At 37.5% G+C, this 26,504-nt stretch overlaps 2 protein-coding genes across 8 annotated transcripts in view; one reads left to right on the top strand and one right to left on the bottom strand.

Annotated features, from left to right (window-relative positions):
- The window catches only part of efemp2a (EGF containing fibulin extracellular matrix protein 2a), a 25,601-nt gene extending 3,449 nt beyond the window's left edge, over nucleotides 1–22,152 (bottom strand). The window contains exons 1-9 of one of the 2 annotated variants that reach the window (XM_028009088.1): nucleotides 21,956–22,152; nucleotides 10,810–11,051; nucleotides 6,606–6,654; nucleotides 6,343–6,531; nucleotides 4,283–4,405; nucleotides 4,089–4,205; nucleotides 2,114–2,233; nucleotides 342–461; nucleotides 128–254 (exon numbers count right to left, since the gene is read on the bottom strand). In XM_028009088.1, the coding sequence (XP_027864889.1) occupies nucleotides 128–254; nucleotides 342–461; nucleotides 2,114–2,233; nucleotides 4,089–4,205; nucleotides 4,283–4,405; nucleotides 6,343–6,531; nucleotides 6,606–6,654; nucleotides 10,810–10,911 (947 nt within the window). In that variant the 5' untranslated portion in view covers nucleotides 10,912–11,051; nucleotides 21,956–22,152. Of the gene's footprint in view, nucleotides 1–127; nucleotides 255–341; nucleotides 462–2,113; nucleotides 2,234–4,088; nucleotides 4,206–4,282; nucleotides 4,406–6,342; nucleotides 6,532–6,605; nucleotides 6,683–10,809; nucleotides 11,052–21,955 lie in introns of those variants that run through there. The other variant, XM_028009089.1, reaches the window with a different exon arrangement.
- Nucleotides 4,097–26,504, top strand: LOC114139273 (kallikrein-2-like). 6 transcript variants are annotated; one of them, XM_028009094.1, is made up of 8 exons: nucleotides 4,097–4,211; nucleotides 20,681–20,823; nucleotides 24,480–24,559; nucleotides 24,707–24,896; nucleotides 24,968–25,150; nucleotides 25,305–25,366; nucleotides 25,861–26,009; nucleotides 26,116–26,504. In XM_028009094.1, the coding sequence occupies exons 3-8, from the start codon at nucleotides 24,514–24,516 to the stop codon at nucleotides 26,260–26,262; spliced, it is 777 nt and encodes a 258-aa protein (XP_027864895.1). In that variant the 5' UTR covers nucleotides 4,097–4,211; nucleotides 20,681–20,823; nucleotides 24,480–24,513; the 3' UTR covers nucleotides 26,263–26,504. The 6 variants fall into 6 exon arrangements, with proteins under 6 accessions (XP_027864895.1, XP_027864894.1, XP_027864893.1 ...); XM_028009093.1 differs by having other exon boundaries at nucleotides 24,441–24,559; XM_028009092.1 differs by having other exon boundaries at nucleotides 24,438–24,559.

Genomic DNA, 26,504 nt, shown 5'->3' with positions numbered 1-26,504 from the left:
GTAATTGGTGTAATTTAGCAGTCTGCGCCGCGCTCGGCACAGGCGCTGATTATGTTCAGAGCCGATGGCCAGCGCATACTTCTCTAATTAGGACAAGGTGTGTGAGTGTGTGTCTGCCGTCACTCACTTGTCCGAGTTGTGGACATACGGCTCTTGGCATCGGTTGGCGTCCACACACTGGTAGCGGCCGTGGATGTTGACGCACGTCTGTGTGTCGCTGCACTGATGCTCGCCTGTTTCGCATTCGTTTATATCTGCAGCATAAAAAGCAACTTGTGAGGTTTGGCTGTGCAGAGAGGGGTGTTTTTCACTTATATTTTTTTTTAGTTTCAGAAACTCACCTTGGCACATCCTGGTGCCCACCAGCTGGTATCCCTCAGGGCACACACACGAGAACTTCCCGGGTTCGTTGACGCAGCGGAACTGGCAGTGGTAGCTGGAGGACCTGCACTCATCGATGTCTGACAAGGCGGACTGGGGGATTAATGCCGCAGTACGCAACTTATAAAACATATTATTTTACATTCAGTGAGTAAAAAATCCAGAATTTTTACTCAAGTAAGTAACAATAAAATTACTCAAGTAAAAGTAAAAAGTACAGTGTAGTAAAAATACTCATGTAAATGTAACTGAGTAAATGTTACTAGCTATTACGCGGCCATGAGACCTGTGAAAAAACTGAGCTCCTCTACCTTCTTCTAGTGCTGACTAGAAACAACCAATCAGTGCCGGGAGGCGGGTCTTAGTGCTGTCAATCACAATCTAACCCTCTCTCCTCTTTGCTATGTTGCAGCCAATATAGCCTGTTATGAATGCTAAGGCTAGCTAACATACTCACTGATGACGGCAGATAAACGGTTTTCCTGTAAGTTGTTTCTCCCCCACTAACACATTTAGCAGCGAGAACATGAGGTTGAGTGACAGGGCTAAGACCCGCCCACTGCCTCTGATTGGTTGTTTTTCACCGGGAGCGGTTCATTTCTTCATAGTAGCTCATGGAGAATTCAGAGGAGCTTGAATTTTTTTCACATATTATCTGTCTCATAGTCAGAGTTAGGTAGTAACTAGTGGTATTTACTTGGGTAACGTTTTGAAAAAAAATTACTTTTCAAGTATTTTTACTGCGCTGTACTTTTGACTTTTACTTGTGTAACTTTATTAAGTAAAATGTCTGGGTTCTCTACCCACTGAATAATAAACAAACCAAAAATTCACCACACACAGACACACACCTGAGGTTTTTGTTAAAGTTTTGTAAAATTTATATTCTTTTGCCTGCTTTTGTTATTTGTTAATTATGTTATTCATATGAGTTATTTCCATTTTGGTCCATAAAATACCCACAATTTCCAAATAACTTTATATTTTGGTCCATCTTGGTATATCATTATTAAGTGATACTTCAGTAGACTTTTTACCAACTACTTTTTTACTTGTGCTTGAGTAATTTCTTGAAGGCTACTTTTTACTTTTACTTGAGTAAAAATATATTGAAATAGTGCTACTCTTACTTGAGTGCAGTTTTTGGGTACTCTACACTCTTAAAACAAATGTGTTATTTTTAACACATTTTTGGTATTACTACCAATTCAACGCATCTTGTGTCGTTTTCTGTTCTACTTAAACAGCTGGACACATAGAACACGTGTTAAACCATCGACCAATCATGTCGCTTCGTGGACTTCCGGGATTCTGGAACTTTCCACAGGAAAGAAAGTCACAACGGCTGTTAGAGGACGTCCGTGCAGCGGGAAGTAAGACGGTAAAATAATGGTTTATTCGATAAACTGTAAATAAAGTACAAGCAGAACTTCTTAATGAGGATATTTATGTGTTCTTTTTAGTACCAAAGTCAGTCTGTCATGATTCGTACTGCTTTGACATCGGTCAGTGACTGTTAGCTTAGCACAGAACGGTAGTTTTTAGCTATTGTATTAAAAGACTTGCGTAAACTCCTAATGTAATCGTGATTTTCGTACACTGCAGTGGGAGCTAATACACCTTGCTGCTTCTTTAGACCCGCGATTGTTAAAGAGGCTTTAGACTGAGTTACCCACTGCAGCTATAATGCCTTTCCACAGATAAATCAGGGATAATGGAGGGTAATTCTTACCGTTGCAGGTAAACCCGTCAGGCCCGAGTTCGTATCCCTGATCACAGCGACACATGAAGGTGCCGTAGGTGTTAAAACACCGCTGAGAGCAGGGGGCGCCCATCTCACACTCATTTACATCTGAAAACACAAAACGAGCAGCACATTTTACTGCACTGAAGCGTCCAAAACCCAGGATTTCTAACTGAGCCGCTGCCTGGGAAAATACACTTCGCTGCCAAAGAAGCAAAACTCGAGAGAGAGAGAGAAGGTTTTTAAAGTAAGACTGATTGTTGAAATAGAGAGGATTTGCAACAGGCAGAGTCATATTTTATCAATTATTCTTCAACGGTCCAGTTAAAATCTAGTGATCTCAGTGGCTTTTAGTTTTTCTTATTATAGACTTTTTCATCTGTCAGCAGTTACTATGAGAGTGGTAATACAGTTTTTATGTTTGTTTTGTTTTCTGAAACATTTTGCAAAATAGATGTTTAATGAAGATTGTTTATTGAAGGAATACAATGGGGTTCTGTTTATAAAGTTTCACAGTAAAAAATTAACGCCAACAATTTGGATTATTTAGCCTGTTATTAGTGAGAAAAGTCACATTTTCACCTTGTTATTCATTCGTTTATATATGTCAGCATTTCAAATCAGCAAGATGAATATTTAACAATGAAACTATACTTTGTAATCAATATTAAGGAATTATTGACTAAAACTCCTGTCTTGCTGAAAAGACAGCAAGACAGGAGTTGAAAGTGTACTAAGATATTTGCACTAGAAACTAGACAAAAATACTTTTTTCTTTTCTTTTTTGCAAAGTAGAAAAAGCAACAGAAAAATAAGCTTAGATGAAACAAACCTCATGTCTTCCATTTTCCCTCCACTTCACATTTATGTTTCCGTAAATCACAAACATTTCTGGCTTTGATGTAACATTTAATGCTTTAATGTTACTGTAAAACAGACGAAACACTGAGTTCCTTTAAATCAAAACTAAAAACTATCTATTTAGAGTTGCTTTTGAAAGATTATAATTGAAACATTAATTAACATTTTGATGTACTTGACAAAACGTAATTCTTCAATCGTTGACTGTTTTCTGAGTTTTTATTTTTGTGTTTTTATGATGTAAAGCACTTTGAACTGCCTTGTTGGTAAAATGTGCTTTACAAATAAACTTGATAGGTTGGTTAATGTGAAGGACTGTGGCGTTTGAAAGGCATTGCATATGCTAAGACCCAATGATTTACTTTTATTCTTTTGCCTTTTGTTAGAAGAACATTTTTAATTGGATTTTTACTTGGGTTGCGTTCACACTGCAGCCCACCCAGAAGTGGTGCAATTCCAATTTTTTTTTCTGTTTTTTTTTTTTTTTTTTTTTTGCTTTAATGCGACTTGTATCTAATCTTTTCATGACAGTTTGAACAACACAGGTCAGATTTGTTTTTTAATTCAACTCAGGCCACTTGGATATCCGTTACATATCTGATTTTTTATTTTTATTTTTTAAAATCTGACCTGAATCTGAATGGCCAGGTTGCATTCAACCGACCTGAAAGTAAATGATACTCGTCAAACATCACTATTCTGCGTGCTGATACGGCAAGAAAAACAACCATGGCGGATGATCAAGTTGTTAAAGTGCTGGTTCCGGTCGGATAACAACTTGAAAATAGTAAGATAAGATAAGTAAAGATAACGTTTACTTCCACAAACACTGAGCTCTTCTTGTTGTTTTTATGGCGATCACGATCTCTATGCGTGTCGTTATTGCGCCTTCTACTTCGCATGCGTGACACTTTCAGGTCGTTCACACTGGAGATCATATACAAGTTGCGTATATTTGGAAGTGTGAACAACCATGCTGAATATATCCGATTTGATTTTTTTTTTAAAAAAACAAAAAAAATCAGAATTAAGTCCCTTCAGGCTGCACTGTGAACGTGGCCTTAGAAGTGATTTAATAGGAATTAATAACATTAACTCTCACCCACGCAGGATCGGTTGTTCCCTCCCACCTGGAAGCCCGGCTCGCACTGACAGGAGAAGGATCCGGGGACGTTGACGCAGCGATGCTGGCAGTACCTGAACCTGCACTCGTCTATGTCTGGAGGTGAGAAACACGGGTCAGAGGGTTAACGGGTTTACTCAGCGCAGCAGGAAGTGATGTGGAGATGGACTCACCGATGCACTCCGTGCCGACCTTGCTGTAGCCGCGGGGGCACTGGCAGTTGAAGGCGCCCAGCGTGTTGGTGCACTGCTGGCTGGGCTGGCAGTCGTGCTCGTCTCGCTCACACTCATCGATATCTGTGTAGGAGAAGCAGAACGAAGACTGACTTTAAGGGCAGAGATAGGCAGCAACTAGTTACAGTTACTCAAGTAACTTCATTGAAAAATAATACTTTTAGGGGTATTTTTATTAACCTGTATGTTTTACTTTTACTTTAGTAATTTTATTATGACGTATTTCTACTCTTCAGTAAAATTTCTGGATTCTCTACCACTGAATGAAAAGCAAACATGTTTTAACCAAAAATCCACCACACAGACACGCACCTGAGGTTTTTGTTAAAGTTTCAGAAGTTTTAGTTTGAAAGAAACTGACTTTTTATTCTTCTTTTGCCTTAAAATTCCTCAAAATGTAAAAAATTATACTCAACTTTATTTTGGTCCATCTGATTATGTAAATCTTAAATATTAAGTGGTTCATGATTTCATTGCTTACTCTACTTGAGCAGACTTTTTACCAAATATTTTTTTTACTCTTGTGTAATTTCTTGGACAGCTACTTTTACTTGAGTAAAACTAAGTTGAAGTACTCTTAAGTACAATCTGTGAATACCCTCCCTACGTTTGTCTGTGTATAGTCCAAATGTTTTACCAGTTGTGGCTAAAATACCCAAAAATTATACTCAAGTAAAAATGATACTACTTCAAGTAAAAGTAAAAAGTAGTCATTCAAGAAATTATTCAAGAGTAAACACGTATTATTAGTATTGGTACTAATAAAAATTACTAGGTTTAAATTTTTTCTCAGGAAATAATTGCACACACCTACAGTATTTTAACTGATTCAGTATTTGAATGATTCAGAAGTATTTCTTTTTGGGCATGTGTAAATGATCAAATGGTATGGATTGTGCAGTGACAAGGAGCTGGGCTCTGCTTCAGTTGCTAGGTAACAGTGCAGTTGAAATTTTAACAAATGGGAGGTTTTTGAAACTGCATATTTTCTAGACACCAAAAAACATTAAAGAGGCAGTATTACATATTTTCCAGCCACACAGTACCATTTATAGCACAATAAAGTAACTGTATTACCTTCAGGTGACTTAAATGAAATTTGACTTTGTATTTTAATGCCTCAAAATTGGGCTTTTAAAAGCTCCTGTTCTTTCTGAAATTCTGGCTTCATGAAGTCGTCACAATATGGCTCCTATAATGAGCTCCTATAATGATGCTCATTTTCTACAGGTTTTTCTAATTGCTGCAGGCTAGTGTGAAGGAGCTGAGTGGGGGAGACTTGAGAAGCTCACAAGCTGGGAAACTTCATCTCTGTGAAGGTGGGGATTGGTCCGCTCAGGTGTTTTTCACAGTCAGTTGGTTGCCATGGAGATTAAAGGATTTCTCAAACATGCATGAAAGAATCAAAGCAGCACTTCAGGAAATAGCGTTATAACGTGATGTGAAACCCCAAAAAGTCAACTTTACACTTTAACTTAATGCCAAAAACATCTGGATAGCTTTCTTTAGCCGTCTGAGCTTTTTAGAAGCAGATGAGAAACAAATGGAAGCACAAAAATGTGCAAAATGTGATTTTTTTAAATATATTTTTTTATTTTATTTTTTGCAGAATATTTTCCACTTTAAAACTCATTTTGAGCGAACGCGGCAGCTATGCTCCGCCGGCCGAAGCCGAGGCTGCGGCGTTTGGCCTCGCTTGCTCCCAGCAGCTGAGAATACCACGTTGAGTCATGCTTGCTGTCTCATGCAAGTCATGTCAAACACCTCCGGCGCTAGCAGGTTTCTAGCTGCAAGTCAGTTTCTAAAAAACCCAGCAGCTGTCCTCGTGTAAAATCTCCCAAATTCCTGTCCTGCGGGCTCCCACTCACTCACACCCACAGAGATCGCACCAGCTTGCTGCCTCCAGTCCTCACGCCTGCCGCTGCCACCTGTCCCTCAGCAATCTGCGGACACCAACACACACTCGCTTAGCGATCGTTCATCCTGCGGCCGCCACCCACCCACGCAGCTGTCTCCATGCGGCTCATAGCCCGGAGGGCAAGGGTTAAAGGCCGGGGTGGGGGTGATGGAGGGCTCCGGAGCGGGGATGACCGACGCAGAGCGGGGGAGGCACAGATAGCCGCCATAGTGGTTGAAGCACTTCATCTCTCCTTTGCAGGCATCTGGAATGGTCTCACACTCGTTTATGTCTGCCAGGAAGACAATCAGTCAGAAATCTGACTAAAAATGGATGAGAAGAGCTCTGGGAGGTGCAGAGTTTCACCTTTGCAATGCTCAGTCAGGGGGTCCCAGTGATACCCATCTGTGCATTCCTACAAAGAGCAGCAGAGAGAGAAGACTCTGTGAGAAAAAAAGTGGAAAAAATACGTGAGCAGACTCCCTGAGCCAAGGAGTTGCATAATATATTCATTATACACAATAAATCTCCAGTAGTGGAACAAGAGAAACGAAGCAGGGGGTATTCATGTTAAAGCTCTGAGCCGAGGAGACATAAATCCATGCTAACGTTTTTAAAATCCCTCCCAAAGCCAAACTGTGCTTCAGAAACAAAGTGTTTGAAGGCTCAGTTTGGAAAAACGGTCATTATCACTGAGAGGGAAAAGCACAGCGCTGTGACCTGCAGTGGAAAGAAAAGCGGAGGAGTGAGGAGACGTGGTATTAAAATGAAATTTATTCCCAGCAATGACCGCTTTAAGGTCCCGAGAAGAGACGTTTCCGTGGAACATTACACACAGAGCAGGAGAGGTGACTTAAGGCTAACATTTCAACCCAAAACCCAGAGGGATCACCTGACAGGTGTGCTGCTGCGGCATGCTGGGGTTTTTTTTTAGACCCTTCAGGGGAAAATCGTTCTGTCTCGACAGGCAGCTAAACCAGAAAAACGTCACAGATTTCCAGAAGGCATGAATGTAAAACTAAAACTGTTCCTACTTATTTTAGGCACTCTGAAGTTGGAGAGAGAGTCGCAGGTGAAAAACTAGGAAGGTTAAGGCAAGTTAACATTTATACCTGCCATTTTGTCTTATTCAGATTTTTTGGTAGAGTTCAGTTGCGAATCTAAATTTGTATATTAAACCCCGCTAGTGAGATTCCCCCATATCCTGAAGAGGTGAAACTGTTTCAATTACAGTTTACATAAATCCCTTCTGTGAAAGTGGTGGCAGCATCATGTTGTGAAGAAAACCTGGATTGAAACTTGTTAGAGCGGGATGTCCAAACTATTTGTCACCTGGGCCAAAACTGTCAAGTCAAACGGACTTGCAAAATAAAAAACACTTTCATTTATTTAGCTAATCAATGATAAAATCAGCTTAAATCCTTTAATTAAACAAAGTATAATTTTTCTGTTGAAAATGGATGTAAATTATTGTAGATCCATTGACTAGTCAATAATAGAACATTGTTTTGTCAATTCTGAGCAATAAAAACAAGAGTTGAGTCACTTTTATTGAAAGGTACACAACCAAGTTTAATTTATTTCCTAAATTTGCTAATATTGAACTGAATTCAGTCATCTCTGTTTTAGTAGAGCTCACAGTTTGCCACATTACAACCAAGCTTCAGGTTTCATAGTATGAAAGTAGTATACAAATTCAAAGAGGAAGTAAATTATTTCAAAATTTAACAGGAAAATCTGAAAAGTGTGGCACGTGTTTCTTACTCCATTTACTCCGACACCCTTAAAGCTATAATGTTTCCTTGAACATTTTAGGATATGTGTGATGCAAAACATGTTCATTACTTTTTTCTGCACAAAATCATTCTAGAATAATGTGATTTTAGTCTGGTCAGTTCAGCCTATTTTAATCTCCATTCAGAATGAACTGTTTTAGGCCTCTTGTCACTTTAAATCCAGTTAAGCTGATGCTGGCCTCGCCCCACAACTTATCGTTTACACTTGCACGTGAAAATGGCTGCCAACAGATGCGCAATTATACAACTGCTTTTCCAGCAGCCATTGTACAGCACATACAGTGGTAAAAACAGCTGACCAAACCTGCTGGAGCTCTGCTTGGGTTGCTAGGTGATGGGTGGAATGCCGCTAATGTTGCAAGGTAAACATCTGGGCAGTTCCTACTGATTTGTGTTGGTCTTTAAAACAAGTTATATTAAAGGCACCATAAAACATAAACTTATAGCCAAAAACTGGTTTTTAGAAGCAATTGAGACGCAAATGGAAGCACAAAAAATATGCAAAATACGAGTTTTGCATGATTGATCATCTTTAAGTAAAATCTAACGCAACCAATTACACTGGCTGTGTGTTTTAATATCAGCTATTCTGTGAAGGCCTCAGAGGTTTGTTTGATAACAAACATCACCATGAAGACCAAGAAATACACCAAACAGGTCTGAGATAAAGCTCTGGGGAAGTTTGGTGGTTCATAAAACTGACAAGACAGGAAAGGAGCGCATTAGTCATTAAGACAGCTAAGAGGCCCACGGCGACTCTAAACGAGCTGCAGACATCCAGAGCTGAGGTCAGGTTGACAGGACAAATATTAGTCATCAAATTTGGCTGTTATGGAGGATTGGCAGGAAGAAAGTACAGTAAGGTTTTCCACAAGTCATGTAGAGGATGCAGAAAACATATGGAGGAACGCGCTCTGATCAAACACTGAACAAAACGCCATGTGTGAAGCAAAACTAAGACTAAAGGTCCTCCTGAATATACACTTCCTGCAGTGAAACATGGTGGTGGCAGTATTATGTATGGGGCTATAGTCTGGAACCTGCAGCTCTTTGGACCTACCAAAGCTCTAATAACTGGATAAAAATGATAAAGAACGACATTCTGATGTTTTAAATATATAATAAAAAGGTTTTTCATGGAATAAATGAATTAAGAGTTCCACAACAGAATGACGCTAAAAGCACCTGCAACGTTTTTAGAATAATTTTTTCTAGTCATTAGGTTAGAACCTATACATCTTTCTCCTTAATTTTCAACAACAATTAAAGTACCATAGAAGAAAATGAATCCATCTTCTTTTTGCAAAAGATTTTTATTATTATTATTTTATAGGATAAAAATCATGGAGAGTATCCAAAACTTCTTTTGGATACTCTGAGTAGAGGTACTTCAATATATTTTTACTCAAGTAAAAGTAAAAAGCAACCATCCAAGAAATTGCTCGACTGAAATACTGAGTAACTAATCAAAACATCAATCATTTAATATTTTATAATTATGCAATTTTAAATAAGATGGATTAAAACAGGGCTGCACAGTGGCGCAGTTGGTAGCACTGTTGCCTTGCAGCAAGAAGGTCCTGGGTTCGATTCCCGGCCGGGGTCTTTCTGCATGGAGTTTGCATGTTCTCCCTGTGCATGCGTGGGTTCTCTCCGTGTACTCCGGCTTCCTCCCATAGTCCAAAAACATGACTGTCAGGTCAATTGGTTTCTCTAAATTCTCCCTAGGTGTGTGTGTGTGTGTGCGCATGGTTGTTTGTCCTGTATGTCTCTGTGTTGCCCTGCGACAGACTGGCGACCTGTCCAGGGTGTACCCCGCCTCTCGCCCGGAACGTAGCTGGAGATAGGCACCAGCAACCCTCCCGACCCCATTAGGGACAAGGGTGAACAGAAAATGGATGGATGGATTAAAACAGAAATTCATGTGGAAATTTTGGTATAAATTACAAAATAACAGAATCAGGGAAAAAATATTTTTTCAGATGAATTTCTTTCAATATAAAACTTATGAAACTTTAACAAAAACTGCAGGCGTGTGTCTGGTGTTTTGGTTAAAACATGTTTGTTTTTCAATTCTTCAAGTCATTCAGGATCGGTAAAGTATCCAGAAATTTTACTCAAGTAACAGTAGCGATGCTTCATAATAAAGTTACTAAAGTAAAAGTGCAAAATAGTTAAAATACTTTGAAGCGTAATTTTTTTTTTTTTACTCAAGTAAATGTAACTAGTTACTACCCAATTTAGCTAACAATACAAAACAAAATGGCGGTTCTTTAAAAATGACAACAAATTCCCCGTTACTGATTTTAAATCGTGTTTTTTTCAAATTGTCACGTAACTTTTGTGGCTGTAATGAAGCTTTATTCTGCTTGAACCAGGTCATAAATGGCTGTTTGGATTTTAATAATTGCAGACCTATCTGGCCTAGCCAAAGTCCAGTCATTAACCTAACTGGGAATCAGTGGAAAAATTCCATTAAAACTGCTAGAGCCATTTTGCAATGAAGAATGAAGAAAAATGTCAATTCACTGACACAACAATGCATGCCACACTTCTCAGATTTTTTGCAAGGCACTAGAGAAAGCGTTAAAACTAATTCTTCTAATGGTGACTAAAAAATGTATTTTACAATCTTATAAGAGCATTTTGATTCTCATTTCTACCTCATATTTTTTAAATTGTTTGTCAAAAATGTAAACAACACAACATTTTATTTTCTTGTTGCTATAAATAAATAAAAAGAAAAGAGACGATAGAGATTCATCCATTCTTACCGTGTTGGTGTAAGTTTTTATATGCGACTGTGAAATCGCACTGCGGAGGAGCGCAGACACACATATGCACACACACAAGACTGACGCACAAATACCCTGCATACTAATACACTAACTGATGGGCAATCTAACAGAAAACATGCACACTCACACACACACACACACACACACACACACACACACGACGACAACAACGACTGCGAGGCAGCTGGACTCTGAAGTTCAGACTCAGTGGATGAGATCTGCAATACACGGAGACAGAGAGGACATAAAAGACATTTAAAACTTTGGATATCACAGAATCAGAGTTTATTCATATCCCACATTTCAGCAGCCAGGCACTTCAAAATGCTTTACGTCAAAAACACAAAAATAAAAATATTTTACAGGAATAAACATTACATTTTGTCAAGAGCCATCGTCAAAATCATCAATAAACATCCAATAAGTTGGTCAATTTTTCATTTATTACGGTTCAAAAGAAAATATAAACAGGTGGATTTAGCCTAGAAGTAAAAGAAAGTTTCTTCTAGATTTGAGGTGTGTAGAAGCTGAATGTTGCTTCTCCATGTTTGGGTCTGGTTCTGGGGACGCAGACCAGAACCAGGAGACCTGAGAGTTCTGGAAGGTTGCTATGACAACAGCAGATCTTTAAGATATTTTGGTGCTAAGCCATTCAGTGACTTATGAACCAATAAAAGTATTTTAAAGTCTAACCTCTGATTGATTGATTGAAACCTGGATGAGTCAGAAAATCAGAAAAAAGTCAACATTTTGTAAAAAGTGAGAAAAAAAACTAAATACTGACAAAAATGTCAGAATTTTGACCTTAGTTCCAGAAAAGGTCAGAATAAGTGAGAAAAACCAAAATTCTGAGGAAGAAAAGTCAAAGTTTTGCAAAAATCTAAATGACTTTATTGTCAAGAAAATGTCTTAATTCTGAGAAAAATAATCAATATTTTTACTTAAATCATAAAGAAAGAATTCTGACTTTAATCTCATGAAAAGTCAAAATTCAGAAAAAAATATATATTTTCACTTTAATCTCAGATTAAGTCAAAGTCAAAAATTGATATTTTTAGACAGACCTGTGAAGATAAAAACATGGATGATTTTCTCTTGGTCTGGCTGAGACATTAGTGCTTTGATCCTGGAAATGGTCTTCAGGTGATAGAAGACTTGACTTTGTAACTGTCTTTATGTGGCTCTGAAGAGTCCATCACTATGCCCAGACCAGATCTCGGGCCTGTTTTGTTATTTCTAGGAGTACTAAGTGAAGCTGTGTGCTGACTCTGGATTGTTCCAAAGATAATTACTTCAGAATGGTTCTGTTCAGTCCGTAAGAGCAAAACACGATGGAGCAGATTCATAATTAGCTTCTCAGAAGCCAGTTCTCCTTTAATTATTGCAAAAATAAATGGAAATACTCACACTGCCAGGTCAAAACATAAACACCGTGACGTACTCCGAAGCTTCGGCTAAAAATAACCAAGTCAATACTTTCGCTTACAGAAAGCTCTCTGTGTCTGCAAGCTGGCAAAGACCGGACTGACTCTTAAAACCTGACCCCCCCTCACATGTTTCTGCAGTAACGTTTTGTGTCCGCCTTCTGCTGAAACTGAAAATGAGCTGCTGCATAATAACTCAGAGAGACATTTATCAGACAACCTAACTTGCTGACCCTGCATACCCCCACAGGTTTGCTAAGAGTTCAGAAATGTAGATGATTAGACTGGAAAAAACGATAAAAGCACTTGAAGCAGATGTAACTTGTTCGAAAACAAAGAACTGAGTCACTTTCATTCTATTTGAGGCTTTTAAAACCACATCTAGAAAAGTGCTGCAAAACCTTGGATTCTGTCACATTAACGCCATAAATGTCTCAGAATTGTCATTTTTCCTTGAGATTACAGTAAAGTCTGCATTTTGATCTTTTTCTCAGAATTCAGATTTTTTTCCTCACTTATTATGATTTTTATTCTCAGAATTCTGTTTTTTCTTTCTTTTTTTTTTTTTCTAAAGTCATAATTTAGGATTTTTCTAAATTGCCATATATTTTTACAGATGTGTAAAAAACCTGAAAAGTGTATTGCATTTGTTTTCAATCCTCTTTATTCAGAAACCCTAAAATAAAATCCAGTCCAGCCAGTTGCTTTCAGAAGTAATTAGTAAACTGAAATTTTATCTCAGTATAAAAACAGATGTTCTGTAAAGGAAGTGGCAGCATCATGCAAGTTATACTTGATGGGAAGATGGCTGAAGCTAAACATATAGAGGCAGAATGAAACTAACACATAGAGCTAGAGCTACAAGGTAATGTTTGAATTAAAGCATATTGAAATCTTTACTCAACATGGCTTAGTCCAAACCCAGACCTAAATCCAACTGAGAAAACTCAATTGCTGATGACTGGACAATTTCCATATACCGGTAGTTTGAATGAATCTCAAGATTAAGTTCGAATTCAGAGAAATAGTCAAAATATGTTAAAAGTAAAAATTCTGAGGAAAAAAAAGTCGACCTCAAGCTGCGCAAAAAAATCTAAATAGTTTTATTATAAAGAAAATATCCGTATTCTGAGAAAAAAAAGTCAAAATAACGGAGAAAAAAGTTAGTAGAAGCCAAATTTCTCAGAAAAAGTTAATATTTTTACTTTAACCTTAAAAAAACTCAGAATTGAGAGTAAGAAAAAAGTATGAAAAGTGAAAAAAACTGTGGAAAAATTCAAACTTTTGACTTTAATCAGAAAAAAATAAAGAATTCAGATTCTAATCTCAAGAAAGTCAAAAATCTGGCCTGTTTTTTGTCACTACTGAATTTGAAATGAGAAAAAATTGAAATCTGATATTAAACCCAGACTGTTTTTGTTTTCCAGTCGTTCTAACCCTCTTCTATAGATGATAAATACAAATGCTCACCATATTTTCCCTTCCACTTCACAATAATGCATCAGTTTGTTTTGGTCTGTTGCATATTGCACCATGTAGTTTGTGGTTGTAACTCAACAAAATGGAAGAACATCTGAGTGCTGTGAATACTTTTCTGAAAATAACTGCTCAGAGAACCATAAATGTTACTTAAACTTAAATGTAAGACTCATCTGTAAAAGATTATTCTGTTTCTTCCATTGCTACCCTGCTGGGTCCAGTGTCTTGTAAATTGCAGGTGAGTTTGTATTGTATTATGTTAGTTTAATATCCTGATGGCCCGAGTTTCACAACCATCCCTCAGTTAAATGTTCCTGAACAGAAGCTTTGAGTTTAAGCAGAATCTAAAAATAAACAAATCAACCCTTCCAACCTTGGCAGACGAAGGAGGTATATATAAAAAAACCCTCTAGTGCTGTTTACAAAGAGAGCGAGCTCCAACTAAAGTACATGACAGGAAAGTTATAATCAGTGCCTTTCTCCGTGCGTGGAGTCACGCTCGGGATGTGGATTCCAGTGGCCACGTTAGCAAGAAGCAGCTTATTGTTGGATTGAAGGTTCAGAAAACAGTGACGCCAACCGCCTTAAATACTCTCCTGATGACGCCAGAGGCCATTCCAAAGCAGAGTCACGATAACACCATTAAAGAGCAGACGGTACATCAGCGCACAAACCGCACAATAAGACCTTTTTATTTTTCGTTTCTACGACATAGAACCACCAAGAATGTAAAAGCCAAACCAGCTGAAAACAAACTGACCACCATGGGGTCCACTCATTCCGGGCACCGGTTCTGAGCTGGGATGCCCCACAGCCTCTGCTGCAGGTTCCCAGAGTATCAGGTTCCGGGAAACCCCCCATGGTCCAAAAACACAAGAGGACAGCTGGAGCCAAAACCTCCAGCCGCCAACCCGCTAACGCGTCGCCTCCCGGCAGGATGTGGAGGAGGTTAGAGGATGTGGCTGTGACCCAGGAGTTCATCGTCTGGCGGTGAGAAACGGGGGTTTACGAGCTCAAACAATCACCCGATTATTGATTAGTCACGCTGCAGATCATTTAAAGTACCCGATCAGAACACTGGCTCAAAGGCTACGTTCACTTTAGCCTGAAGTGACTCTTATTGGATTTATTTTGACAGTCTGAACAACACAGATCTGATGGTTTTTTTCCGAATACGACGCAGGTCACTTGGATATCCGACAGGTACCCGATCTTTTCAGGCCGCGTTCATCTGACCTGAACGTCATCGATACTCAACAAACGTCACTATTTTGCATTCTGATACGCTCAAGCGGGAAGAAAAACAACAACCATGGCGGACGATAATGAGGATTAAGTTGTTAAAGTGCTGGCCTTTAAAATCGTAAGATATGTTCCACCATTAGCATCCGCCTTTACTTCCGCAAACACTGGGCACTTCTTTTTAATGGCGGTTTGCAAACACTAAGCACGCTCATTATGTGTGATGTTACTGCGCCCTCTGCTGCGCATGCGGGACACTTTCAGGTCGTTTTCAGTTCATACTGGAGATCATATACAAGTCTATATATTTGGAAGTGTGAACGACAACGCCGAAACAATCATTTCACAAAAACAAATTGGAATTGAGCATTTAGACCGGCAGTGTGAACGTAGCCAAAATGTGTGAAAGTTAGGCGGCTGCTTAGGGACCCCACACCACCAGGGGGCCCTCAAGAGCACTAAAATAGCAAGATACAGTATATACATGTACTGTATATATGAATATTAGCAGTGAGAATATTTCAATGTCTAGTGATTCAATACAGATTTTTAGGGCTATGATTCAATTCAGAAACGAGTTTTAATTCATGGACATTTTTTCTATTCAAACAGTCGAACATATATCATTTAAATTATGTGACAACAGTTGAAAATTTGCTACAAAAAGTTGAGATTTAGCTCAGAGATTTTCTCGAAAAAATGTTGGAAATTTGAGTTTCAAAAGTCAAAAACATTTCCATTTGATTCAAATGGAAATGGTTTTTTTTAAGAATATTATTTGTGTTTATGCCATGAATGCTGTCACACAGTCACATGTAAAAAAGAATAAATTTTTTTTAATCATTTTTATTGTTGACATGTTCATATTGCTCATTTTTATAAAATTAAAACTGAAAAGATTTATTAAGACATTTGTTGTTTTATCTTTTCAGTAAAATATTAAATAGACAATATATTACTTAAGCCACGTATTCTAATTTTGTTAAAAAAGGAACAATGATTTTGGATCAATCATTGTTGATCCAAAATAAAAAACAGGATTTTTCTCAGTATTAAATAACGAGTAAATATTTTCCTTTTCTGGGTTTATTCTCCTAGTTTTTACAACAAAAGCTGGGAAGGCTTGCTATTTTTTAGCAAAGTGTAAACACAATCATTGTTAATGAAAGAAAAATACTTTGTCTTGTACCTAAATAAATAAATGATTAAGATTTTATTTGTCTATAAAATATTGAATTAATCACAAATTCATTAACTTTTTAATTGTTAACCAAGGGGGCGATCCTAACAGGGAAAAAACATCCACTCTCATGCATTTTGACTAATAATGTCCACATTGTCAGCCCTGGTTTAAGTATTTGAAGATTTTATTACTGAAGCAATTTTTTAAAATAATATTTCAACAATTATGAAATCATCAGATAATAAACATCCTATGCAGCTTTTTTTTATAAACTTCTATAAAACTGAACTGTTTAGAAATTCATTATCTCAAACTGTGAAAACAATACTTGAACACCATGTTCAGCATGGAAGGGTGTTCCACAAGGATGTTGTTTAAGCCCTTATTTCCTTTTTTTTTGGTTTGCTTTAATAAATCAGTTTTGATAGAAACTACTGCAGCCAAATACATTCACTTGCTGATATTACAGTTGTTTGTACTGCAGCTCCCTCCTTACAGTGAACTGATGAAAAACGTTGAGCTTTTACAGGAAGCGTTTCAATAACAACTGAAATTGGTTTTCAACTCAAAAGAAGACTGTAATTTGTTCTTTTGTAAATACATGAGATTTTCCCATTGTCAGAAGGAATTTGCCTCTTTTGCCATTACTCCTCTAAATATTATTTATCAAGAGTAACAAAACATTAAAAAGGGACTCTAAAAGATGAGTCTTACATGTGCAAACAGAAAAATTGGCGAAAATGCTATTGTTAAAATAAAAACAGCTAAAAATGACCTTTTCTTTAATTGGCCTTATGTTGAATAATGCTAATTCCAGTGGTTAATTTCCATACAGTTTGACTAAAAAATCTATTGCTTCATATAAATAGTTGAGAATCTGGTAAAAGGAAAAAAATATCCTTTGATGTGCATTGATCTTTTTTAAAATAATCTTAAACCTAATTACATTTCAGAAAGCTTTTTTTTCATAGCAGCCAGAAAAAAGCTTATTTTCCCTTTGTGTTGTGATTTATATGCATGCTTCAATGTTTTTGTTGAAAAGACTTGATGCATTTGTCCTTGTTGAGTGAATCTCCAAATAAAACAGAGAGGAAAGACATTTTACTATTTATTTATTTATTAATCTATTTATTGTAAATAGATTATTATCTAAATAATCTATTTATTATTTAAAGCTTTAGGCATTTTATACTGCTATTTATGAAACCATAAGTAGAGTGAAAATAGAATAATCTTAATGTACAGCATGTATTCCATTTATTTTTTATTTTATATAAACATCTAACATTTAACTTTTCTGATTTTTTTAGTTAAGGCTGTTTTAATTTGTGTGTATGCCGCCATCTTTACACAACATTTTCAGCTAAATAAAGATTTTATTTCAGGTCAGCAAAACTACAAAGTAATTGTAGTCATACAAAAATAAAAATCTGTAATCTGTTATTTCTAGATGATAAAACCAGTCAGGCCACTTTAACAACCAAAGACTTCATGGCGGCTTTAAGAGTAACCAATTAGGAAAACAAAACGCATCCAGACCACACATACACCAACGGATGGTGGGGAGAGTAAACTGAAAGCTGAGCATTTGTTACAGCTGAACCTGGATCAGCCGGAGGTCGAATGCAGTTCTGCAAACTCTACCATGCAAAAGTCTTAAACCACTCCATCTTGCTTCACAGTTTGCACCCAGACTTCATCAGTATTTCTTAAACCTCTCTAAAGACCCTTTAACTGTTGTCTTTGTTTTGTTTTTTTTTTTAATTTGGAGGCTTTTTCTGTCCATTTTTTGTAACTAAGCAATCAAATATATAGCAGAAGTTGTCTATACAGAGGATAAAAGAAGAGTCAGCCACGAAAAACTATCCAGAAGATAAATAGTATGTTTTTTCAAAATGGGGGAAATGATTCACCAAAGGACAAGTTTCAGCTGATTGGTCTGATCTTATTTTCAATCAATTGAATTAATCTCTTCATACCTGATTTTTATCTACAGAACATTTATTTTATTTTTACTCCACTTCAGCATTAAAATATAGGGGGAAATTTTTTTTTACGATCATTTCAAGAAAGTCAGAGTTACACATAAAAAAGAATAATAATTATAAAAGCACAAAAAATCTATAAAAACTTAAATATACTATTTAATTTGCATGGTAACACTAATTAATTCAGCGTTGGCTAATATTTCCCAACTCCTCAAGTCTATTGGGATGGACTTTCAACTTTGAAAAAATCCCACAATTTAATAATGAAAATAGTTTTCAAAACAACTTCAACATATTTAGAATTATAAGAGTAATTTTACTAGGTTACCATGAATTGAAATTTATATTTTTGATGGAAAATAGACATTTACTCCTCTTCTTCTCTAGTTTCAGAGCAATGTTCTTGTCTGATACCTGAAGCTTAGCCATATATCAAGTCAAGATTTATAACTTCAATGTCATCATTGGTCAAAAAGAAACTATTCAGTAACCAGAATCATTGAAATGATTAAATCAATATTTTTTATTGGTTTAAACCCAGAAATGTATCATGTCCATTCCATTGGATATGGGTATTTTGAGATAATTCAAACTGGTTCTTTGCTGTTTGCTATGTTTTTATTTTGAGTTTGGGAGATTATTACGTAAACAAAATAAATTATCCATCACCTGCAGTTGCTCACCGCCTGTCAGACAAATTTTTGTTTTTTTTATATACAACTAAACATTTTACCCGTGATAAAATGTCAGATTTTGGCAATGTAAAAAACTTTTCCCACCTTCAATGTAACCTAAAATATGCACAAAGTTGAAAAACAATCTGAAATATTTTAAAATAGAAAAAAGATCTAGATCTGGGGATGTTATTCTGAATGAACCGCCACACTCAAACCTGTGTTAATAAGAGACAGATAACACCTGCCATCATTTAAAGTCCCCAAAAATAACGCTCAGTGGGTCAAGTTGCATTTCCTAGTAAAAGTTAAGAGCTACTGAGAGCTTCCAAAGCATTAGAGGGATCAGGCATTTCATAACTCATGAGACACAGTTATGCTGAAGAAAATATGGCGCAATTTCCAAGACCTGAACATGATTTCAAAAGGCCAAAGCCTGGATAAGGTTTCCCAAAAACCATCTGGAGATTCCTGAAAACATGTGGGAAATAAAATTAAAGTGCACCATACACACAATGAAGCATGGTGATGGCAGCATCATGCCTGAGAGTTGTTTTTCATCTGTAACCGAGGCTCCGGTTAAGCTAGAAGGAATAATAAACACAAAACTGCTGAAAATGGAGATTTCATTTTTAAGCAGGAAACAAAAACTCAAAGCATCCAAATCAAGAAAATAATGGCTTCTCATAAAGAAGATTATGGTGCCCAGACTTGACTCAGATTTTGACTCAGATTTCAGTATAGTCAGATTTGCTATACTGAAAAAAGCTGTTAGAAAAATAAAAGATACTTCTGCAAACACCTAGAAGATTTCATTTTGTTTTCATTAATGGTGAGCAAGATAAAAGTCACATTTAAGTTGAAAATATCAACCTCTGAATGAACACAAAATCTTACCAAGTATCTTTTAGATTATATTCAACTGTGTTGTTGCCTAGTAACCCCACTCAAGCCCAGCCCTGTTGCCTAGCAACCCAAGCAGAACTCCAGCACTTTGCTTAAGCAAACCAAAAGCACAAAATCTTAGTACTTTTGGTCCAGTTTTTAATGCAAGTATCTTGGGACACTTGAAATAAGACAAAGCTAACTAACAAGTAAAGTTTTAGCAAGACATAGGAGCTTCGTTTTAGAGTCATTAATGTCTATATGTTGACCAAAAAAAGCAATACTTTCACTGGCAGATTAATTTATTTACCAAACATTATGTCCTATTAGTAAAATAATCTGCCAGTGAAAATAGTACTTTTTAAATTAAATCTTAAAGAATTATTTACATAAAACAAACTCCTATATCTTGCTGAAAAGTTACTTGTCATATTTCAAGTGTAGTAAGATATATGCTCTAGAAACTAGACAAAAGATACTTGGTAAGATTTTATATTTTTGCAGTCCAAACATGTCTTTGAAAGTGGCTGGTCTCTCAGCATGTAAATAAGGATAAAAGCAGCCAAGGTACAGAAAAACCTTCAGAAGACCTAAAGAAATATTGACCAGGACAACCTGGTCAGGAACCTGCCTTGAAGGAAAACAGCCACGTTTACTTTTAAATAACTGAGTACATAGAAGCAAAAATCCAATCCAATCTTCTGTGCTAACAAGATGCTGGTCACTGCTGATATTTGAAGTTTGCATGAATAATCCGCCTCTATAATGCCACCTAATTCATAGAAACACGCTTCGTAGTTTAGAGCTGTGTTGACACCTGTTTTTCTCCCAGAAGTTCATTTTCTCCTCAAACATCTCCAGTGTTCATGGTGCGATTATGGCAGACTAGGAGGATTTTGCAATAAACAGCAGTGTAAAACATGCCCCATGGTGTGACTCACTGCCTGTCTTCCTGTCTAACCCACTTGCTAGGATCTGAGCCAAGAAGTAAACTACACAGCCACGTTATCTTGGCTCCAGCGAGAAGCCAAGTGCAGCAGGGGGAGCGGAGCAGACAGCAGGCCAGTCGGGAAGCTGTGACGTTTTATGGCCTGTACCAGACAGCTGGGATAGAGGTACAGCTCACCTCTGTTGTTTCTTCCTGAAAAGCATTCAGACTTCATAAGTCCTGAAATATTTTTGATATACTTAGTAACAGCATAGTGACTTATACTTAGAGAAGTCTAAGACTTAAACTTCAACCTATTATACCTCAGTGAACAGGTTGGGATTGGTCTATGGGTGATACAAAACATGCTCCTTACATCTTTTTCACAAAATCATTCTAAGACGACGAGATTTTAGTAACTATTAGCACCCTAACTCGACCCTAAAAATGGCTGCAAAACAGCTTGGTGGGGCTTTTAAGCACTTTTTTATAAGGAGTTGAGAACCAAATGAAAGTATACAAATGGACAATATGTGAATTTTCCTATTAGGGCCCCTTTAATGCCAATGCTTATGCTTGTACTTTGATGTAGGCTACTTATTGCTTAGGCTAACACTCTTTCTGCCACAAAGTACTTAAGATACCCTTATATGAAAGTACTCTGTACATTAATTTGTGAACTAATACACAAAATGGTTTAAGTGTACTTAAAGTATAATAAAATATGAACTATAAGTATATGGCTCTATATTACAATGGGCGTAAAGAGAAGAGTATACTTCATTAAATTGAAACAGAGGCCAGAGCTTTTAAATCTGGCCTCATCAGTATCATGAATGAACTAAAAGAGCCAGTACTGGCAAAATATACTCATATTAAACTGATAAATTATGAATAAATTGCTGTCTCTGCATTCAGTTAGAACTTCTTAAAGTTAAATAACATTGAACTTTTTCACATTAATTAAAAAGTTTTTTATTTGACTGATAAAATAATATTTTGGCACACAACTATTATCTTACTGGCTCTATTTATGCGTCTCTTCAGAGTAGAGGGCCACATTAAACATTTTGGCGTGCCAAATTTGGCCCCCAGACCTTGAGTTTGATACATGTTAACTAAAATGTATATAGTTCAGTGTACTTCCTGTACACTTCAATGTATATTTTAGTAAAGTCTACTTGAAGTATACATGTAAACCAACACAAGTACATTGGTTCAGCTTGAAATGAACTTCAAGTGTGCTACGTCTTGCTAAAGGATGACCACCATCAACCTTTTCAGTGAGGAAGGAATCGGTGAAATGGAGGAAAACTCACGGGTGAATCTTCCCCAGTGGGTCTCGTTTCGCCTCCTGCTGACCGGTGTGTCTGTCCGCTGGCTGCGATCGTCCTGGATGAGCTGGCATTCACTGGTGATTCCTTCCACCGCTGCCTGTGTGACCCTGAGCGAGTGAGCGGGGAGCCCGACAGCTGGAGCAGATGAACACATGCCGAGGGAGGGAGGGAGGGAGAGACGGGGTAGGACGGCCCATTCTTACCCCCCCGCTGGCCCCCTGCGCTGCCACCCTCCACCGCTCCCTGACCCCCCCAGGCGAGGTTGCCAGATCTGACTGACAGTTTCCAACCCAAACGCAACGTGAAACCCTCCCAGCTCCAAAAAAAGAAAGAAATCCCTCCCAAATCTCAACGTAACAAGTTGGGGAGTTACTTTTACTTTAGTAACTTTTTGAAAAGAATATACCTTTAGGAGTATTTTTACTGCTCTGTACTTTTTACTTTGACTTGAGTAATTTCTGCTCTGACTCAGAGGTGAGCAGTGAGCCCAAAAATTTACTCGAGTAACAGCAGCACAACCTCTGGGCGCATATTAATTAACGTACAATATTGTGCATTATTAAAGATGTAAAGTTGGTCAAAATTGGTTTATAATTAATTAATATTGATTATATTAATATTAACTAATATAAATATATTTTATATTCTTCAAATTAATTTTATTTAGTCAAAAAGTTATTTCTCCTGACATTGATGTACAAGTTAAGCTGTGCTGCTCTTGACGGTTGGTGGTTACCATAGCAACCAGTAACTGACAACTTGTCCATCTTTCGTTTTCGGTTGCCGTTAGGGCAGAAGCTTTATTTTCTCTTGTTCGAATAAATACAGAGAACCTGAGTGTGTTGTGAAATCAACCTACTGGAAAGAACGGTTACAAATATATATCGGATTTAGCTAAGTGCTAATTTCCATCTGTAGTCTCATGAAATTTTAACAACAGCAAAGCTATTTTTATTCATTTTTTCCAGCTCAACGTGTTAAAAAGAAGCCCAATTGGGCGGAAACCAGCCCCAATCTGGCAACACTGCCCCCAGGGTGAAATTCCTGGTCTGCGGCCCAAATACCGAAATTCCAAATCTGTCCAAATCACACAGATTCACACACACACACGCCCCCTCCTCTCCGCTTCCCTGGTCCCACAACACACCTGGTTTCATTTAAACCAAACCCCCGCAAAAGCCCCAGGCTCCCCCACCCTTCTCCCACTTACCCCCCATCTATCTGTGCTCACCAGCTTTTCCTTTTTTCCAACTTTAAGCCCTCGCTGTCGTCCAATCTGACATGAGGGGATATTTATAGCAGTGGGAGAAAGAAGTTAATGGAATGTGGACCAGGAAAAAAATCAAGCGACTTTCCAAAGAACTACGGCGGAAAACTTGTTCGTTTCTTCCTGAAACAAAATGCTGAAAACTATAATCGCGCTCCTTTCTTGTTTGTACATGACTAAAGGTTTTCTGTTTCTTTGCGTTATGATGCAAACTAATCGGGATGTTGCCTAACCAAAGGTAGTTATTATGAGTCAACTTGGGGTCAAACAATGAAACAGCAGAAGGAAAATAACTTTTAAATGGAGAAATTAGTGGGTTATCTTAGAAACTAATTGATTAAATTTAACTCCAGTTCCATATGAAACTAGTTAAACTTTTAAACCTTCAAATATTTCTGCCACAACCCAGACAAATGTGTTTATTTTATTCACGTAACAGAAGTCTACTTGAAAAACTGCTCAGATATAATCATTAGCTGTATGAGTGTTTGTCTGTGTGGTGTTATATTTTCTGTTTTATTTCTATTTTATTGTATATTCTTTTTTTTTACTTGACTGCAGATGCGAATTACCTTATGCTACAATCTGGTACAATGCATCAGATGGTGACATTTATGTTTGAGCTGAAAATTACATTCTTTTTTTAAACAAAGTTTTATTATTATTATTATTATTATTACGTTGTATGCTATCTGAAGTTGAACCAAATCTCTCCTGGTTTAGTTCAGAATTACCCAAATTATTTATTTCTGTTTTCAAAATGATAACGAATCTGCCGCCAATTAACTCAAATGTGCCTGTTAACCAATCAGAAGCTTCCACAGCCATGACATCATCGTCTGGGCGTTCCCTCATTGTTTAAACAGACAGTAATCATTCTGTGTGGAAACGTCTGACTTTGAAGGCAAATAAATATCTGACATATTCTGTCATTTTTGTGGCATCTAGCAAATAGAAATAATTTTGGTAATTCTAACTGACCTAAAACAAGATTTAACTTTAAACATTGAGAAAAAAACTTACCAAAAAACTTTGGTTTGTGCTTTGTCATGAAAACATTTGGACTGAAACTGACTGACTGAGCAGCCAGATATAAAAACTGTTAGACGTACAGTAGCGTACGTCTAACACCGTGGATCCGACGTCGGGGGCGGCAGAGATCAGTGTGCGTCCTGTGATTGGTGGCTTCCTGTCCAGCAGGAAGTTGTGAACGGAGTTTTAAAGCTGCTGCTGCTGCAGGTCTGCAGACATTCACATTAAGGCTGGACCAGATATGGCTCTGCTGAAGGTTCGGCTGCTGCTGCTGCTGCTGGGGTTGGGTGAGCAGGACAGGCTTCCCCTGGCTCTGAATGCTGAGTTATGTTGATCTGTGTTTTATTTATTTGTTTTATCATAAAGCTGTCATTTTATTCCTCATTTCTACTGTGTGGATTTATTTTGCTAAAAACAGAAACTTTCTTCTCCAGGTTTTGCAGTGAGCTCAGCGTCTCTGCAGAAGAGAATCATTGGAGGTCAGAACTGTAGAGACGATGAGCGACTCTATCATGTGACGATCTATAGATATACTCAAACAAACGAAAAGTTCTGTGGAGGATCTCTGATCAGTGATCAGTGGGTTCTGACTGCAGCTCACTGCTGGGACTCAGATCCAGGATGGTGAGTGGTAAAAAGTTTGAAAACTCACCAATAACTGATCGTTTCTTTAATAATTGTCTTTTTTTGCCCAGGGTTAATGAGGTCCTTGTAGGAGTTCATCCTAGAAGTGCTCCAAAGCGGCTGTATGGAATCACTCAGCGTGAGGTTTACAGAGACAGCAACGGTCGTCAGCATGACATCATGCTCCTGAAGCTGTCAGAAAAAACAACAATCCGACCAATCAAACTGCCCGACTGTCCAGATACTCTCCTATTGTAAGTTTTATCTTCTCAAATTTCAGAACTTAGTTCTTGATCTGCCAGATGAGGCAAAGATCATCCAGGAAAATGTTTGAGCTCTGGTCTCCCAGAGTTAGTCGTTTTTCTTAATGTGACTCATTTTTAGTTTTGGGGGTTTTTTGTGTTTCAGAGGCACCAGGGTTCAGTTTGCAGGTCACGGACCAACAGAAGTTGGCTTTTTTAACAAAAGAAGTGAGATGAATGTTCATGTTTCTCATTGTTTTTGTTACTTCAAAATGATTCAGATGATTCGAATCAGTTTTTAGACTCTGCTGAAGCTGAACTTAGCAAGCCAGTTGAAGTTTCGATCCTCAAGGAAGTTCTGAGAAAATTGTGAGCTTAAATTTGAGCAAGCCTATAAAGTGAGCATGTTTGTACATGAGCATTGATTGACAGCACTAAGACCCTCCTCTTGGCTCTGATTGGTTGTTTTTGACCTGGTGTGGTGCATTCTGCAGGCAGCAAGGACAACAAGGAGGAAGTGGAGGAGATCAAGCTTATCACAGATTATCTGTCTCCTATTAACCATGAGCACATAGTGACAGTTTTGATACAAATGTAAAAAATACATTTTATACAAGTAACATACTGCAGTTTAATAACCACAGATAACAAGGCGATATCCTGAGCAAAATGTGTCAACATTTAAACAGACCTTACATGTTTATGCTGCTTTTTCTCTACAGTCTCACAAAGTCCAGGTGATCTTCAGTGTGCAGAGTTAAAGATTGCTAAACATGAGAAGTTGGAAAAGGCACTGGCAAAAGTCAGGAACTTTATGTTCAGTTACCAGAAGTGGTACAGCGTGGAAAGCTCTAAGAAGGACTCATCTCACGTATGTCAGTCTTTAAACAATTTTCTGCACAAAATTTAGACATTGTTTCTATTTTATCAGATAAATCACAGCAGCAAAACAACTAAAAGGTTTGTGTTTGTGGCAGGGCGACTCTGGTGGAGGACTTGTGTTCAAGAACAGGCTGTATGGCATTGGTGTCTTCGTTGGAGATTCACTGTATGCACTCACGAAACCAACTGGCTTCCTGGATGTCTGTGCCTACAAGCAGTGGATAGATGACACAATTAACTAACCAAAAACCTCTGGTTGCTAAGTGTGTCTATTGTGGCTAAATGTTCCCAGCATCATAAAATGACAAAGTTTAATCTTTAAATTTAAATTTTCAATTGATTCACTTTCTGATTTACAGCTGAATCATTAAGTTAAGTTAATCTGTGATAATATCTTATTTCTCAATAAGTAAAGCTGCTGTTTGTAATAATCAGTAATAATATCCACTGTCACATGACTAGGAAATAAATGGCTGTCCTCTGA

Source organism: Xiphophorus couchianus, chromosome 23 (genome assembly GCF_001444195.1).
Source record: "Xiphophorus couchianus chromosome 23, X_couchianus-1.0, whole genome shotgun sequence".
Classification (NCBI taxonomy): domain Eukaryota; kingdom Metazoa; phylum Chordata; class Actinopteri; order Cyprinodontiformes; family Poeciliidae; genus Xiphophorus; species Xiphophorus couchianus.
Note: the sequence above shows the minus strand (reverse complement) of the source record. Positions and strands in the feature narration are given on the sequence as shown.

Bases quoted from the DNA above. Each gene is read 5' to 3' on its own strand.
- LOC114139273 (XM_028009094.1), top strand. From the start codon at position 24,514: ATGGCTCTGCTGAAGGTTCGGCTGCTGCTGCTGCTGCTGGGGTTGG. The intron at 24,897-24,967 runs GTGAGTGGTAAA...TTTTTTGCCCAG, and splicing joins TGGGACTCAGATCCAGGATG to GGTTAATGAGGTCCTTGTAG. The intron at 26,010-26,115 runs GTATGTCAGTCT...TGTTTGTGGCAG, and splicing joins CTAAGAAGGACTCATCTCAC to GGCGACTCTGGTGGAGGACT.